This window comes from Ursus arctos, unplaced genomic scaffold (genome assembly GCF_023065955.2).
Source record: "Ursus arctos isolate Adak ecotype North America unplaced genomic scaffold, UrsArc2.0 scaffold_2, whole genome shotgun sequence".
Lineage (NCBI taxonomy): Eukaryota > Metazoa > Chordata > Mammalia > Carnivora > Ursidae > Ursus > Ursus arctos.
Genome location: NW_026622874.1, coordinates 89,534,624 through 89,551,467, shown reverse-complemented (window position 1 = coordinate 89,551,467; position 16,844 = coordinate 89,534,624). Strand labels below are relative to the sequence as shown.

General features: G+C 48.2%; 1 protein-coding gene and 1 long non-coding RNA gene across 4 annotated transcripts; one reads left to right on the top strand and one right to left on the bottom strand.

Annotated features, from left to right (window-relative positions):
- Window positions 1-2: 2 nt before the first annotated feature.
- On the bottom strand, window positions 3-16,072 carry KCTD7 (potassium channel tetramerization domain containing 7). Of its 3 annotated transcripts, XM_026515930.4 has the most exons (6): window positions 15,716-16,072; window positions 12,683-12,852; window positions 9,300-9,478; window positions 8,466-8,838; window positions 4,390-4,559; window positions 3-3,216 (listed from the first exon to the last, which is right to left on the bottom strand). In XM_026515930.4, exons 1-6 carry the CDS (start codon window positions 15,857-15,859, stop codon window positions 3,134-3,136), a joined length of 1,119 nt encoding a protein of 372 aa, XP_026371715.1. In that variant the 5' UTR covers window positions 15,860-16,072; the 3' UTR covers window positions 3-3,133. The 3 variants fall into 3 exon arrangements, with proteins under 3 accessions (XP_026371715.1, XP_026371718.1, XP_026371716.1); XM_026515933.4 differs by having other exon boundaries at window positions 3-4,721; window positions 15,716-16,070; XM_026515931.4 differs by lacking the exons at window positions 3-3,216; window positions 4,390-4,559 and adding an exon at window positions 4,963-5,654 and having other exon boundaries at window positions 15,716-16,066.
- LOC130544217 (uncharacterized) lies at window positions 5,507-12,581 on the top strand. The gene is made up of 3 exons (XR_008960330.1): window positions 5,507-7,758; window positions 10,806-11,017; window positions 12,268-12,581. It is a non-coding gene; the product is annotated as an uncharacterized LOC130544217 (long non-coding RNA).
- Window positions 16,073-16,844: the final 772 nt, after the last annotated feature.

Genomic DNA, 16,844 nt, shown 5'->3' with positions numbered 1-16,844 from the left:
TATGATTTTTCAAAATTTATTAAAACTTGTTTTCTATGGTGATTACATGATGTGATACGATACAGGTCAGCTAATGCTACTGATGGAAACGTTTGCAGTATATAAGCATATCAAATCAACATGTTGTATACCTTCAACTTACACAGTGTTATATGTTGATTATATCTCAATAAAGCTGAAAATTTTTAATAAAAAAAAGGACTTGTTTTCTGGCCTAAAACATGTTTCACTCTGGACAGTGTTCTATATGCATTTGAGAAGAATGTGTGTTCCATTACAGTCAGGTGAAGAGTTCTATATATGTCCATTAGGTATACCTGGATTATACTGTCGTTCATGGACTCTCTTTCCTTCTTGATCTTTTCTCTGGTTGTTCTACCCATTATTAAAAGTGAAATACTGAAGTCTCCAACTACTATTGTAGAATTGTCAATTTCTCCCTTAATTCTCTTCTTGTTTTGTTTCATATGTGCTCTGATGTTAGATGCACATATGCTTATAATTGTTATGTCATCTTGTTGGATTTAATCTTTTTCTGTATATGAAGTCCTTCTTGTCTCTTATAACGCTTTTTCTAATGTAAAATCTAATAATATAGCCACCCCAAACTCTCCTTTGTGTAATTATTTATTTCTGTCAACATAAATTCATGGATTCTTATTTTATTCAGTGGGTTATAACCCATTATAGTTGGCTCTTGAACAATGTGAGGGTTAGGGGTATTGACCTACTGTTGAAAATCTGCATGTAACTTTTGACTCCCCAGAAACCGGATGACTAAAAGTGTACTGTGGACTGGAAGCCTTACTGATAACATAAATAGGTGTTAATACATATTTTGTATGTTATGTGTGTTATACGTGGTATTCTTACAATATAGTAACGAGTATAGTAATAGTATAAAGTGATATTGAGCATCTTTTCATGTCTGTTGGCCATTTGGATGTCTTCTTTGGAGAAATGTCTGCTCATTTCTTCTGCCCATTTTTTGTTTTTTGGGATTAGTTTTTGGGTGTTGATTTGTATAAGTTCTTTATATATTTTGGATACTAACCCTTTATTGGATATGTCATTTGCAAATATCTTCTCCCATTCGGTCGGTTGACTTAAAAGGCAACTGTTGTTGATTGTGTCCTTCGCTGGGCAGAAGCTTTACATTTTGACGTAATTTACACAGTTTTGTGGGGGGGTTTTTTGTTTGTTTTGGTTTTTTGGAGCACCACACAACACAGAGAACTTTATTCATCCATACCATTCCAGAGAAAAGCAGGCTCACTTTCGTATGCTGTTGTCTTGGGCTTCTGCCACTTCTCTCTCAATATGTTTCCATTTACCCTGCTTCTTTTTCTCCTTAGCTGCTATCCTCCTTTCCTCTTCTGCTCGAGGTTTCAGGTAGTTGTAGCACTTGGCTCTGTAGGCCACACCAAGGAATAGGGTAGAGTAGGGGCTGCACTTGAGAAGCAGAGCCCTGCACTGCCAACACCATCTTTTCTGTAACCTTAACCAGATTTTTTTGATAAATACCAAAAATTTCCAAATTCCCAAATAGAGCTATATTTGGAAGTATAAAATTAGGCAATCGGGTAGAACATTCCCTGAATATGTCTGGAGGCAGATACATTCTGCCTTGACTTTCTGGGAGTGCCAAGTGAATAATGCCATCCTCATTTCAGCCAATAGTGATGTGGCCAGCTGACCAGGGAAGTCCCTATTTTTGTTAGGAAGCTCTTGGTGAATGTAGTTTCTGGGAAAAGGATGTTGATTATCCCTTCCAAGGATAGAGGATGGGGAAGCTAATTTATCTGTTCAGTGGGGTCTTGCAAGTGTCTTCTGCAGCCACTGTGGGAGTAGACACAGAGCTTAGAGAGAAGGGCTGAAAATGCTCTTCAAATCCTAGCAGGCCAGATGAGAAAGCTGAATCAGATGGGGCGCCTGGGTGGCACAGCGGTTAAGCGTCTGCCTTCCGCTCAGGGCGTGATCCCGGCGTTCTGGGATCAAGCCCCACATCAGGCTCTTCCGCTATGAGCCTGCTTCTTCCTCTCCCACTCCCCCTGCTTGTGTTCCCTCTCTCGCTGGCTGTCTCTATCTCTGTCGAATAAATAAATAAAATCTTTAAAAAAAAAAAGCCCGGGACCTCAGTGCAAAGAGTGCCTAACTGCCTGAGAATAGGTTGGGGGCAGTGTTGGACAAAGTGTCACTGCCTGGGCTGGCTACCAAATGCTGGATGAGGTATGGCCAGAAGTGGCCAACCAGCTTTAAAATGCAAAGACAGGGCAGTCATGAGTGGTGGGGGAGAGGGGGCAGTGAAGAGGACACGGTGAGAGTAGGGACAGTGGGCACCCATGACATGTGCATACACAGATGGGTCCCTGGGGTCGAGGTAGAGCTGACGGTAAGGTTGTAATGTTGGAAAGCACGCTACTAAGCACACTAATAAAGGCATTTATATTAGTTGATACACATTCTAGGGACTTAAACCTACTCATGATACCATCCAATCCCTTTACAAAAATAATAGAGGTATAAAGATTTCAACTCAACTCTTAATTTATAAATTTCCTTTAATGGAGATCAAGCTCTAAGTTTTGTGGTGCTTTGGGGTTCTATTTCTTAATTTTTTGTAATAAAGGAGAAGTTTGTATACGTCTATTCCAAAGACCGACTGGAGCTAGGCCATCTGCCAAGATCACACGATATAGGAAAAAACCCAGGGTCTGTAATACATTAGGAGACTCTTCTAAAAGTCATGGTTTGTGGAAGGGTGATTCAGGTTGCTACTGAGATCACAGAAGGGTGGAAAAGGTGCATCACGGTCTGATTATGGGTCCCTTTTATGAAGTACTTCTGGATGGGTCAAGATGGTTCAATTCGATGTCTTTCCTGCAGTCGAGTTGGATTTCTTTCCTGGTGCACGACAGTCCTGTTTCCACTTAGCTCCAGGTGGTTGGAGGTGGTGGAATCCCAGGATATTTAGATCATGTCATTGCTCAGGAAGAACAAGTGTGTGAAGGAAGAAGTCCTCAGCAGTCGGGAATGGGACTGCCCTGTTCCTAAGTCCGAACTGACTGTTACTGTGTGTATCTGGGGGGAGGCAGGCATCCTGGAGGGGGAGGTAAAAGCCTGGCCATCGGATCTAGCAGATAACCTGGATCTGTGACTTTTGTGGTAACACTGTCAGTTTTTCCTTGTATTTAGACTTTAGAAGAAGATATTCATCTAAGGAAAAAATGAAATACCTAATGTTCACAGCTAATAAGATCATTGTAGAAATGACTGGAGAAGAAAAAAAGCAGCAGCACCTCATTACTCTTGCTCAGAACAAGAACTACCTTCACTGGCATCCTATTCATACAGGTGCTTTACTTTAAAGTTAAGTTAGAAATAAAGTCTAAAATTACATTTGAAAAATAGAGAACACAAAATACATGACAGAAAAACAAAATGTTATGGAATCAAAAGACAGGAAGTTAAAGGTAAGTAAATAAAAGCTAAAGGAAAATGCTGTAGGTTAAACAAATCAAAACGAAAAGTAAGTAAAGATAGCTAAGAGGTCATGTCCAAAATGATGACAAGGGAACAAACAGGCAGGGCTGAGACCCAGAGTCTAAAGGCCATAAGCCCCAAGCCAGGCACACAAGATCCCCTAAGCTAAACTAAAAAGCTTTACATTCACTTATTCTCTTGAGGCCAGGGGTCCTGGAAGGAGGGCTGAGGCCTCGGGCATCCTTCCCCTCATGGTCAGACTGCATAGCACATCTGTGTGGTTAGGCCTGTAGGCTGCGAGAGTCTGATTAATTCAGGCCGTCCTGGATCATCTCACCACACCTAGGGTCCAGCCAGGGAGCCATTACTCACCTCCATCACTGCCCACGAGCAGGGCCCTTCTCCACCTAGTGAACATACGTCCCTCACTAAGAAGGGCAGTACACTGGGGACCCCAGTTAGGTCCTTAATGCTCAGGGACAACTTAAAACCTACACATCAAAGAAAGTCTTTCTAATATTCCTTCTAGAGTATCTGCCTTTCAAATTTTCACAGGTTGAAGCAGGGGGAAGCCCTAAGCCCGAGAGGGGGGACACTGAGCTGCCAAGAAGAAGGGAGGGCTCTATTGAACACCTGTGAGGATTTCAGAAAAGGGCCCTGGGTTTGAATCCTGACTTTGCTACTTCCTAGCTATGTGCCCTTGAGGAAATTACACCTCCACGAGCTTCAGTTGCCAACTTGTTAAGTATTACTAGTGTATCATTACTATGTGGTTGTGCGCACAGTAAGTAGGTCAGGGAATACACTTGGCACAGGTGATACAGTGCTTTTGTTTAAAGGCAGAATAATCAGGGATTTAAGGAAGCAGTTGGAGGGCGGCATAGTTACCCAGCATGTCAAACTCACCTTTCTGGGTAATCCATGAAGTGACTCCAAGGGACATCTTGATGAGGACACTCATTATCCAGGAAGGTGTCAAACTCTGTTTTCGGAGGAAGGGCAACTCACGTCCATTTTCCTCAAGGAAGGGTCTTAACCACTGAGGCTCACATAAGCTTAAAGCCATTTCTCTCTCCCTTGAAAGAAGCGGTGAAGGATAAGGGGGATTTCTTCCAGAACCACCTGACATGGTTGTGAGCCACACAGTGACTGTGCAAGTGTGGTATCTTCCTCCCTTGGAGACCTCTCAACACAATAGGGCAGAGCTGTGTGCCTAGACTGGGTGGGCACACTCCTACCTGGAACAGAGACAAGGCTAGAGTCACTGCAGAAGGGCCTTCATGGGGCCCATCTCCCTTGTACTTCAAGCCAGGGCAGAAGTTCAGCTGCTGGTCTCAGGAAAGAGCCCACTTTATCGAGCTGAGCACCCCAAACATATCACATTTTAAGCAGAAATCAAGACGTTGTTTGCTGGCACAGTGGGGGGCAGAGGAGGGATGAGAGTAAGTCTCTAAAAAAAAAAAAGAAAGGCACAGCACCCAGGTTCTAATTGTTTACTTTAATGCCATGTGAGGGCACTGGGGCTCCATGCACCAAAGCGCTTACACAGACAGGTAGTGAACGAACATAGGAAGTGTTATACTGTGTACACAAACCCGACACCATACAGAAGGAAGACAGTGGACCCAGGTGACCTCCCACACTCCAGAGGCAACCTGTTCCTACACCCAGTCTTTGTTCCCGCCTCTTCAACCCCTGCGAACCCACCCTTCTCCCAATTAACATCTGTATACATATATGTTTCTTCCAGGATTCCAAAAAGTGCCTCTTCCACTCCAGTTCCCCACACTCCGGCTTCTGATGAATAAAGCCTCCCTCTTTTAAGGATGACAAGGCAGGCACTCACTACCTTCATGAAAGAGCCCCAGCAAAAAGGTACCTAAGAAAGCTTAATCACTTAGAATCAAAGACGGACAGAAGGTATGCAGGAGGATGTTTAAAATTCTCCCCGGGATCAAAACGCTCAGTGTAAGTAGTTTTTGTTTTGCTTTGCTGTCATTTTTCTTAACCTCTTCAGGGTCCAGCTTAGACCAAGACTGCACACTGAGGCTCACCCCGCTCTGTGGCTTGCAAATGTCATTCTTCTAGTCTTCCAACAAGCAACCCAGAACAGGAAGATTATGTCACCTGACCGGCCTGAGGCACAAGGCTCAGACAGCTCCCAGAATATCCTAAGCCCCAGGAAGAAAGAATAGAAACTTTCAGCGCACAGTTGACTGCCTTCCACACGCTAAGCACTGGACAGCCTCATTAGTTAACCAAAGGTAGAATATGAATGGTGACGATTCCTCTCTTTCTTCTATTTAGAGCGTTACCCAAAGAACTCCTCCATCTGGGATGTTGTGATGTGTTTCATTGTGGTTTTCTTTCAATCTTTGTTGTTGCCATTAAGTTTGTCATTTTGGTTGAATTTTGTTATGGCTGCTTTTGCACCATTCAATCCTATCTCCTAAATCTTTCACCTTCCCAACCAGTGAGCACAACACCTGGGAGAAAAGGTGCCCCAAGTCAAACACAACGGAAGCTCCAAAGGCAGGCACTTGGTTTGACCCATCAACATTATGCACAAGAATTCTATGAAAATATACTCCCTTTCAATTAGGAAGAAGCATTCATCCTTTGGAGCCCTCCTTCCTAATCCAACCCTTCTTATGCCCTAGACCTGACCATTTAGAGTTGAGAGGGATCCAACTGGGAGAAGTCACTTCCTCAGACATGACCTTTATCTGGAGGCCTTTACCACAAATCGTCACATCCAAAAGCACTTTTCATCTTGGCCTTGGCTTCTCATCAGAGAATGGCCAAACTGGGCCACTGACTTTTTTTACTTCATTTGGAAAGAGCTCTAAGCTGGCTGCCAGTATCCCTGCTCTGCCTGGTCTACTGGCCCAGAGCCTTGTCTCTCCCACAATGGCATAGAGTACACCACTGTGAGGATAACACAGGGCCAGAGTGGTCCAAAGGAGTGTCTCTAGCAAGGGGCCTGGGGACAGTGTCCTTATCCAGCAGCCCTGTAGCCCCAAGCTAGTCTTCAGGGTCCATTTTTGAGCAAACTTGCTTTTGAGCCAACCAATCACTCTATTTTACATGTATGGACTCTAAATAACCGATGTTCTGTGATGCTCTGAGCCAGGGGTGGGAACGAGAAGGAGCCAAGGCCAGATTACTGAAAGCACTGAGATTAATTGTCTGCCTTCTCCTCACACTGCCTTTCTCCTGAATAGCTTGCCTCAGTGTCTGTCCAAAAATGCATTTGTGTTAGGCAGTAACACCAACTGGAGCGACTTAAACGAAAGACTTCTGTTAGAACAAGACAAGAGCCATGTTGCTGGAGTAAGCTTCAAGCAGGGACATCAACTCCAGAACAGTGATGATTCATTTGTGGATGAGAACAACAGAACACAGATCTCAGAACCCGAACAACTGACTATACCTTCCTCTTAGATCTGTTCCACCATATAATGGGAGAGTGCAAAACCACGCCCCAGAATCCCTGTTCCACAGAGGGCCACGAGGTCACTGCCCTATGAAGGAGTTCGGCAAGGTCCCAGGACTTGGCCTTCTCTTCCTCGGAAGGATGCAGACATCTTCCGTTCCCCTTCACCCTACCTCACCAGTCTGGTCTCGTAGGACTGAGACCAATGAAGCTGTCCTCACCAGTGTTTTACATATAAAAAAAAATCTCCCTACAAAACACCCAGGACAGTCGAGTGCAGTCAACGATTACAGGGAGAAGCCCTTAATGCAGCACAGAAATGCTATGTTCCAATTACTGGTGCTGCATAGCTCTTCCTTCAGGAGATGCATGTCCATAGCTTGCTTAACAGCCCTAGTCTGCAGATGGAGCAAGAAGAAAAAGCAGTGGGAGCAGAACCTTGTGGATCTTTTTCTCTCTCTGAGATGTGGAGAGTAAAATGTGATGGAGGTTTGCTGCGATCGTCCTACAGCTCCTGGTATAGCTGTGCCTCCCACCCAACCCTTTCTTTGCTTCCTTGGAACAGACACTCTCCTAGGAGAACGTGAGCAGGATAAAGCAACAGGGTTTAAAAAAGAGGGGGTTCCTGTCTACAGAGGTTCACCACAAATTGGATGCTAACACATGAAATGGCAGCCAAAGAGACATTCTGAGCCTCCAGAAAGGGTGCCACAGCTCAAAGATAACAGAAGATCTGTGCAACTTGCCTGCTTGACTCCGGGAATCTTCAAAAGGAACCTCTGAAATCTGCATTACAGCCCTGAGGAGATAACCCTTCAAGCAAGGAAGGTTGGTGGAAGGTAGGAGAAGCCAAGGCCCTAAGGCAGGGCTGTAAACATTGTGCTCTTCTAAGGCCAACCTGGTGCACGGCTTTGGCAACTATGGTTACATCTCCAAAAGGTGGTGAATAATATGTTTCAGGAGGGAGAGTCTTTCCACATCCTAGAACAAACCGTGAAACTATCCCTGGGGGAAGAGGGAGAGAGGATGCTTCTTCTTCAGTCAGGGGCTGTGGGGTAGTTCCTTGGGTAAATCCCCCCTCGTATTCTGTGTTCATACCTATATGCTAGGCACAAGGAAGGGATACTCGAACAGGGCTGAGGACGTGATTACGCCTATATTAGTTTGGTAACGTGGCACTAAAAAGGGCAGAAACTCTCTTGCAAGGTCGAGTGTGACAAAACCTCTCTGGACTTCCCGGTCAAGCCCTAGCTAGCCAGACCCCATCAGCCTCAGGCAAAGACTGCTGTGCCTTGAGGAAAGGTCAGGTGAGTGCAGGTACCAAGTCCCTGTGGGCCAAAAGCCCTGAGCCTGACCCCGAGGTACAGCCGGGAGATTGGAGCTGCCAGGGGACCTCCATCCCCTTGGAGCTGTGCCTCAGGACTTGGTCCTCACCTCAGCAGGTCTGGGGCAGTTAGGATCCCTTCCAGGGATCTTACTCCCAGAGCCACTAAAGAGAATGGACACCCTCCTTGACGGGACTCTGTTCCCTACCAGGGCTACTCACCACCACGTGATCTTGAACTCATAGATGGGGCGCTTGCAGTAGTAGTGGTTGATGAGGTGCTTGTCGCACACCCCGATGCACTGGTGGTCCACGATGAGGCCCTGGGCTGACAGGTCCGTGACCAGGCAGTGCAGTAGGTCATAAACATCAGCCACAGCCTCCCAGGGCCCAAAGGACACATCCACTTCGCAGTGGTGCTCAAAGAGCTGCCCGTCGCTGTCGCTCCGCTCGAAGCGCAGGGAGTTGAGAAGCGGACACTCGTAGGGGGTGATGGGCATCTCCTCCTTGAAGACACAGACCTTGAGCTTGGCAAAGCGGGCCTTCCGCTGTACCGCACGCAGCCGGGCGATCTCCACGATCCGCTCCAAATGGTCTGTGGGAGTGAACACAGCACCCATCACTGGGACAGGGGTCAGGAGGCTGGGGTGGGGGGTGGGCAAGGCAGTGTCAGGGCACAAAGAGAGAGCCCCAGTGAAGGCAGGATCCAACAGGAGAGAGAGATCCTGGGGAAGGGACTCTGTGGGCTTATGAAGGGCACAAACTTAAATAGGGGTCATGGATCACCATGGCAAAAGGAAACCAAAAAGATGGAATGAGGACAATCCTTTTGAAATGTGATTTGATGAGGTCACAGGCAAAGCGGGTCCTATTTAACCTGAATGTTCCCAGTGTGACTGGGAGGGGAGGGCAGAAAGGGAAGCAGGAATCTCTCCAATCTTAAGTAACGTAGATGAATCTCAGACCCACTTCTTCTGGTGAAGACCTAGGCCCGGACAGATGCCTTGCAACCCTCCTTTCCCACACCTCGACCACCCTGGGCAGTTGACCCCTTACCTTTGTAATAGGGCATGAGTCCCAGAAATGCCTGGCGCACTTTCTCCCCCTTCAGAGGCTGCATGTTTTCTAGCTGCTCCAGGAGGGGCCCGATGGCATAGTACTGGGCCTCTTTGTACACAGCCCGTACACGCTCCCGGGGAGGCAGGTCCCCTGAGCGCAGGAAATTCAGCACATCTCTGAGCGAGAAGGAAAGAGAGTTGGTGAGAAGGAGCTGATGGGTCTGGGCAGTGCCACACAGGAGTTACAGCACAGAAATCTGGAACCAGACTACCAGCTGTGTAACCTTGGGTAAATGAACCTAACCTCTCTCTATGCCTTGATTTTCTCATCTGTAAAATGGGGGAAATTAAAAAAAAAAAAACTACCCCATAATGGTATGAAGGGCCTAAGTGAGTTAATAGATAAAAAGTGCTTGGAAGGGGCGCCTGGGTGGCACAACGGTTAAGCGTCTGCCTTCGGCTCAGGGCGTGATCCTGGCGTTATGGAATCGAGCCCCACGTCAGGCTCCTCCGCTATGAGCCTGCTTCTTCCTCTCCCACTCCCCCTGCTTGTGTTCCCTCTCTCGCTGGCTGTCTCTATCTCTGTCGAATAAATAAATAAATTCTTTAAAAAAAAAAAAGTGCTTGGAAAATACCTGGCACCGAATAAGCCCTCAGTATGCATTAGTAACTGTTATTATCAGTATCATTACTATTATATTTATACTTATTATTAGGTATGGTATTTTTTATTTTTATTAGGGGTTATTATTATTAGGTGTACATAGGAATAATGGAAAGATGTGATTTCTAGGCTCCTTAATCTATATATTTAAATCGAGGTATAATTAATATGCAATCAAGGTACAAATCATATAGTTGGATTACAACCACCGCCTACACCAAGATACAGAACATTTCCATCTCCTTAAAGTTTCCCTCTGCTTCTTCCCATTCAATCCCAGAATTCTTCTATCAACAAAGATAAGTTCTGCCTCATCTTGAAATTCATATAAGCGGAAGCACACAGTACGTTCTCTTCTATGCCTCGCTTCTCTCCTTCAACAGAACGTTTCTGAGATTCATCCCCTATGTTGTGTGTAACAAGCTCAGTGGCCCGGCATTGAATGGATACACTGCCATTTATTTACCCATTCTCTTGTGGATAGACAGTTGCGTTGTTTCCAGTGTGGGGCTCTTACGAGTAAAGCTGTGACAAGCATTCCTGTACAAGACTTTCTGGGGGCCCATGTTCCACCTTGTCTTGGGTATATATTAGGAGTAGAATTGCTCAGTCATAAGGTGAAGTGCATGCTTAACAAAATGGCTGTAGCATTTTACATTTCCACCAGCAATGCGGAAGGGTCCCCATCTTCCACATACCCTCGCCATTAGTCTTATTCTGTAGCTATAAAGGCATCAGATGCCTACCCTAACACCTGAACAAACTGGTGCCTGCAATGAATAAAATACCTACTGCATTTTCTTAAAATAAAGACTCACTTCTTTTCATTCTATCTTTCAGATTCCTTAGCGCTAAGAATAATCAGATCCTTCACTGGGAGGTGTGGGAAGGTCTTTTCTGTGAAGATATGTGAGCAAACCCCGAGATCAAGATGTCGCCTCCATAGTGGTCTATGGCCGTGATGTAATACCAGCTAACACTCACTAAGTACTAATCTGTGTCCGTCACTATTCATGTGTTACCCCTTTTAATCACTTCAGTGACATTGTGGGGTAAGTGCCATTTTAGGTCCATTTTATCAATGAGGAAAAGGGGGGGCTCCAGGAGGTTAAGAAAGCCTTACTAAGGAGCCACAGCCAGCGGGAGCCAGATGCAGACATGGTTGACTTCAAGCCCATACCCAGAGTGGTCCAGACTCTAGTCCACGGTGTTATTCACGGATCACGATGGGAAACTGCCCCAGGTGACGGCTCAAGCAGCCTTCACAGTGGGTACTGGGAACACATGAACTGTACCAGCAGAGAAACGCACCTGACCAAATGCCTTAAACCCCTATTTTATTTTATCTGAGTCTTTAAGCAACTCCATCTGCTGATGATGAATCATAGGCCACTGGAGTCCAACAGCCCAAGGAAAAATGCCACAATATCCTGCTTTCTGCCACACCCTTGCCCGCCTCTGACCCTCTCCAGCTATGGCCACCTGGGCATGGGCACATCAACCTAGAGCCAAACCCTGTTTCCCCCTCCCCACAACCTCTTTCCAAATTAGTCCTCTAGGATCTTAAGCAAACCTTGGTCTGCTCTCAAAAACATAACCCCGGGGCAAGGCCCAGCTAAAAGTGCTGTGGGAGCTGCCAGCTGGGGCCAGCACTTTCCTCCCCCAAACAGCCTGCAAACAAAAATCTTTTTATAGCTCTGCGGAGCGATGTGACACTTTGTTTTCTCAGCATTGGAGGCAGCTGACAGCCCAATGGGGACACCCAGATGGTTCAAAGTAAATTGTTTGACCAGACGCTCCTTTCTGAGGATAAAAATGACCTTTCTCCCAGTGCGGGCAATCCTACTGGGAGGCCAGCACAGAGACGTAGTGGTTGGAGAGTTTCTGCCTCCCTAGTCGATTTGTTGAAGGTCGAGAACGGTATTAGTGCTCTAGTCACCTCCAAAGTTAGACTGAAGGGGCAAAGAGCTTTAGCCACATGCTCTGGAAGGACCTGACCAGGGGTCACACCAAGGCTCCTTATGTAATTGGCATGGCAGGCCTGTAAGGCAGCTATAATTATTTCTCATTTCACAAATAAGGAAACTAAAACAAAGTCTTTAAACTGTTCATGTGTCAGGTGTCAGAAGTCCTTTCTTCGGAAGGGCTATTTTCTTTTTTGAGTTTGTGTCTTCCCATGTTTTAGTATTAAAAGGACAGTCACAATTGAAGGTGTTTTTTTAAGAAGACTTTTCTTGGCAAAATTAAAGGATGGCAATCACGTATTAGCCCTTCCCTCACCTCTTTCGTTTGTCTGTTTTAGACTATTGAAGGAAGTCTGAGAACCACGGTCGACACCATGTCCCTCCCTAACGGCAGTGTGGAGCCCTGGATTCTGAATCGGAGGGTTTTCCCCAAGAAGTTGTTTTGGAGCACCCCACACCCCCGCCTCCAGGTGGGATCACAACTATTCCCCACAGATGACAACTTCCTGGTCTTCAAGTTCACAGGACAGAAGAGTTTCACCACATCCAGCCAGTGCGCGTCACCTGGGATTTCTCTGGCTGCCCTCGTCGCCTCTGGGAAAGAAACTATGACTTTGATTTCATTCAATAAACATATTCTTAAGTTCCATCAGCACATTTGTTATTTCCTCTTCTAGGTATTATAGACGACACCAGAGTCCCCGACACTTACTCGCTAGGGCTACAGAGTTGACCACAGAGGGGGAAACATACCCAAAGTGGGTGCCGTCCCGGTCGATGAAGTACCGGCCCTCGGCGTCGGTGGGGATGTAATGCCGCCCGCTGAACATGGCCGCCAGCATGGTGTCTTCATAGCGCCGCAGGGTAGACAGGCGTGTGGTGAAGTGAGCCCCTCCAATGTTAAGGGGGACAACCTCGGGAAACTGGAAAGGAACCACCGGCACCTTCAGCCAGACTTTGGGGAGTGAGAGCAGGGGCTGCTCTGTCTGCAGTCTCCGTGGGTCTCATTAGCGCTGCACCATGCAGGCAGCCAAGGCAAAAGTCTGGGAGTCTTTCTGACTGCTCTTCTCTCTCCTCCCTTTCCGCACACTCCTCAGCTGCCAAGTCCACCCCACTGTCCCCCCGATAGCCATTAAATCAGGCCTCCCCACACCCAGTTCTACTATCTCTGCTCTAGAATGAATTTGCCATTTCTATGCCCTTGCTTATGCTGTCTTCTCTGTCCGGAATATTCTTCCCACTCTCCCTCTGTCCATCTAGCATATGCAATTGCCCTATGCGTGGTGTGCGTTGTTCACTGCACAAGGGCACCCGTCTGCGAGTGACCTGCTAGCCCAGCTGTGTGCCCTTTCTCCGATGCACACCAAGGCACCATATATGTTAGCAGCAGCCACTCATTCTAAAAGCTTCTCTTCAAGTTTCCTGATTTTGTGAGCATTTCTGCTCTTTTGTCCCTCGCCTGCCCCCAAGAGGGAGTTAACTAAGTATTCCCTCCATTGTGCCTTCACCACGTGCCACGCTCTCCTCTTATAGTGCCTAGCATGATACACGGGCAGTTATTTACTCCTGTCAGTCCACCCTTCTAGGCCCCAAGCTGCCTGAGGGCAGGGACAGCATCTTATTCACGAATCACGAGGCCACCCACAGGGCTCGTAGATGTTTGTGGAATCATTCCAGGCATCCACTCCGCATTCTCTGTCCCTCACCACTTCTCTCCTACTTCATCTGTAGAGTGAGATCAGTCCCCAGTCCAGCTCAGGTTCTGGAGGCGAGGGCAGGGGGAGGAACAGGGAATGATGGTATAGATTGGCCCAGAGAAGCTCTGGGTTCCCCCGAAAATGCTCAGGGGAGGGGGAATATCTTTCACTGCTTGTAGTTTTAAAAGTAATGAAACCAGTTCTCTCTCATTTTCTCACAAACCTCCAGATTAACTAAAATTTTATACTAGGGCATACTTTTTCATATTACAACATCTCTCAGGCTCCAGTGTATATTTTTCTAGATAGTCCTTTCCCCCAGCTTTCCAGTTCTGTTTTTTTTCCACATTTTTTTTTTTTTGAGGTATAGTTGACACACAATGTTACATTAGTCCCAGGTATACAACACAGCGATTTGACAGGTCTATAGCTTATGGTATGCTCACCACAAGTGTAGCCATTACGTGCCACCATATGTCGCTATTAAGATATCATTGACTTTATTCCCTACGCTGTACCTTTTACCCCAGTGACTCATTCCGTAACTGGAAGCCAATACCTCCCACTCCCCTTCACCCATTTTGCCCATCCCTGTACCCTCTCTCCTCTCTGGTAACCACTGGTTAGTTCTCTGTATTTATGAGTCTATTTATGCTTTGTTTGTTTGCTTTTTTAGATTCCACATGTAAATAAAACAATATGTTTTCAAATTCTTTGTGCAATAAAGTAGGATACAAATACATTAAGTCAAAGTTACCCAGAGCCTAATGCAGTGCCTGGCTCGCAGTAAAGACCCAAATACGCATTGAATGAATGAGTGAATGAATGAATGAGTGAATGAATAAAACAGAAAGGTGTGTACAGTTCTCGTGTATGTATGCACTGTTAGTCTTCTGCAACCAAAGGACAGCAAATGCCTTCTGCTTACTCTATAGCTCCTCTGAAACTATTGTATGTGCACACCAAGGACTAAAATATTACTTTGGAATAATAATACTTTACATTTCTGGAGCTCTTTACACCTTTTCCAAAGACATCTCATACCAATCCAAGTGTTTGCTCCATAGTAGAGCTAAAAAGACTGAGGCACAGAGGAAAAAGCAGTCAAAAACAGTTTTAGATCTCACATGGAACAATGTACCTATGGGGGAGATGGCCTACAGTCTCTGGGTCCTGCGCTCTTTCCTCTCAAATCACATTGTTTTCCCAATGACAGTGCACAAAAGATAAGCACCACAGTATTCCTGATGGCTTTTTTTTTCCCCCTCCAACTGCAAAGAGTACTTCTAGGGTTTTGCTCATTGTCACAAGAAGTGGTTCCCGATGTTGAGGGTATAGGCTTCTAACCCTAAGAGGACCAGCCACCCCCAGCCCAGCCCTGCCCCTCTGGAGCTGACCATTTTCCTAGGACCCCACACATCACAGGCTCCCTTATCCTGCACTAGACCTTAGCTCCTATCTCCTAGTCTCCTTCTTCAGTGCCCAGGAGTGCCCCACCTTCCTCCTCTTCCCTTTCTCTTGGGGGTCATTTCAGCTCTAGATGTGATACTGTCATACACGTTAAGACCAGTAGGAGCACCCCAACACAGGAGCTAGTGAAGGAAGGCCATGGAGTTGTCAGGTGAATGTGGACACATCTATTCATCGGCCCTCTTCTTATCTGCACAGAGTCCCTTACCCCACTGTCTGGGCAGCTGGAGATTAGGTTTGGGCAACCACCAAGGCCTCCTCTTGGATTTCCTAGAAGACACTCTCCTCTTGGGGCTCCGAGGTCCCCTTCCCACAGCCTATCCTCCCTCCTCTGGTTGGTAAGGATGGGACATAGGGGTGGGACTATAAACCAACCTTGCAGTCCGTGAATTCTGGAATCGGGGATTGGGGGAGGGGGGCCAGGTGTGCCAGTGGGGCAGGGAAGACACACCTGGAGCGTTTTACCAGGGGGTGGGTGGGCCGGGGAGCATAGGTCCTCTGGCGCCGCCCTCAGCCCGACCTCTGACCGCAGCCTCAGCACTGCTCACACCCCAAGGTCAGCTCTGCTGGGCACCTGCTTCTCCCTCTGCGCCCCTTCCCACGCCCCACCCCCAGGTACCTCCTGGGGCAGCAGGGGCAGCGCGTGCCCCGCCTGCGTGGCCGTCGGGGTGGCCGGCTCCAGAAAGTCGTCTTCAGCGTCGGAGCTGGACATGGCACCGTCTGGGCGACGGCTGTCTGGCTCCCGCCCCGTGACTACCACCATCCCTCTGGCTCTGGACAGTGGGCGCGGCTTCGGGCGGGCGGCGGCGGCCCGGGCACTAGCGCCGAGCAGCGCCTGGCATGACGCGACGCGGCGCGGCGCTGCGCTGCAGACTGGCGGGCCCGGGGGGGCCGAGAGCGCAGCGCGCGAGGGCGGGAGGGCGGCCACTCCCTCAGCGCTAACTGGCTCGCGGACCACCGCGCGGACCGCAGGGCCACCGGCCTGACCCGGCCGCCCCCCACTATTGGCCGAGGCGCCTCTGGCTCCGCCTTCGATTGACAGGAAACTCGTCCAGTCCGAGAGCAGGCAGCGCCGTCGGCCTGCGCCCGAGTGGCCACTGGAAGCCGGGCCTGATTGCCTGCCCTGCTCTTATTGGTCGTCGGGCCAGCAGGCCCGCCCCCTCCAGCCGCTATCTCCCGCTCGGCGCGCAGGGCGGGCGCGTGGGGCTGCCGCCTCTACGCGGGCACTCCTCGTTGGCTCGGAGGGCGGTTCCCGCATCGGGGTCGGCGCCTCCTAACTTGAGAGGAGGCAGGGCTCACGACCGAGTCGTTCGTCTGTCTGCAGGGCAGTGGGTCCTGTGCCTCCTCGGGCGTCGAAGGCCAGGAAAATCCGGGGGGGACCAGGTCACCCCAGTGGAGGTGCGGGAGGAGAGCTGAGGATGTGGCGGGAGGACGGCTGAAGTCGCTGAGCTTGTAAGAGAGGAGGGGCAGCCCTGCGACAGGGGCCAACCCTCCTCAAGCCATAAGGGCTTAAACCTGGGTTTCCAGTCCTTCCTGATTGCCTCAAGCAGGAATCTGAAAAAAGAAAACGCGAAATAGGAGCAACCGAGTTCAATTAAGAATGGCAACGACTCTCCATCCTCTGCCTGCCGTTCCTCCGCAGATGGAGACAGGCCCTACCCAAAGCAGCTGACAGACTGTCTGCAGCGTCAGCGGCTGTGTCCCCTCGCAGGGGGTTAAGGACTCTGGCAGGGATCAAGGTTTGAGCT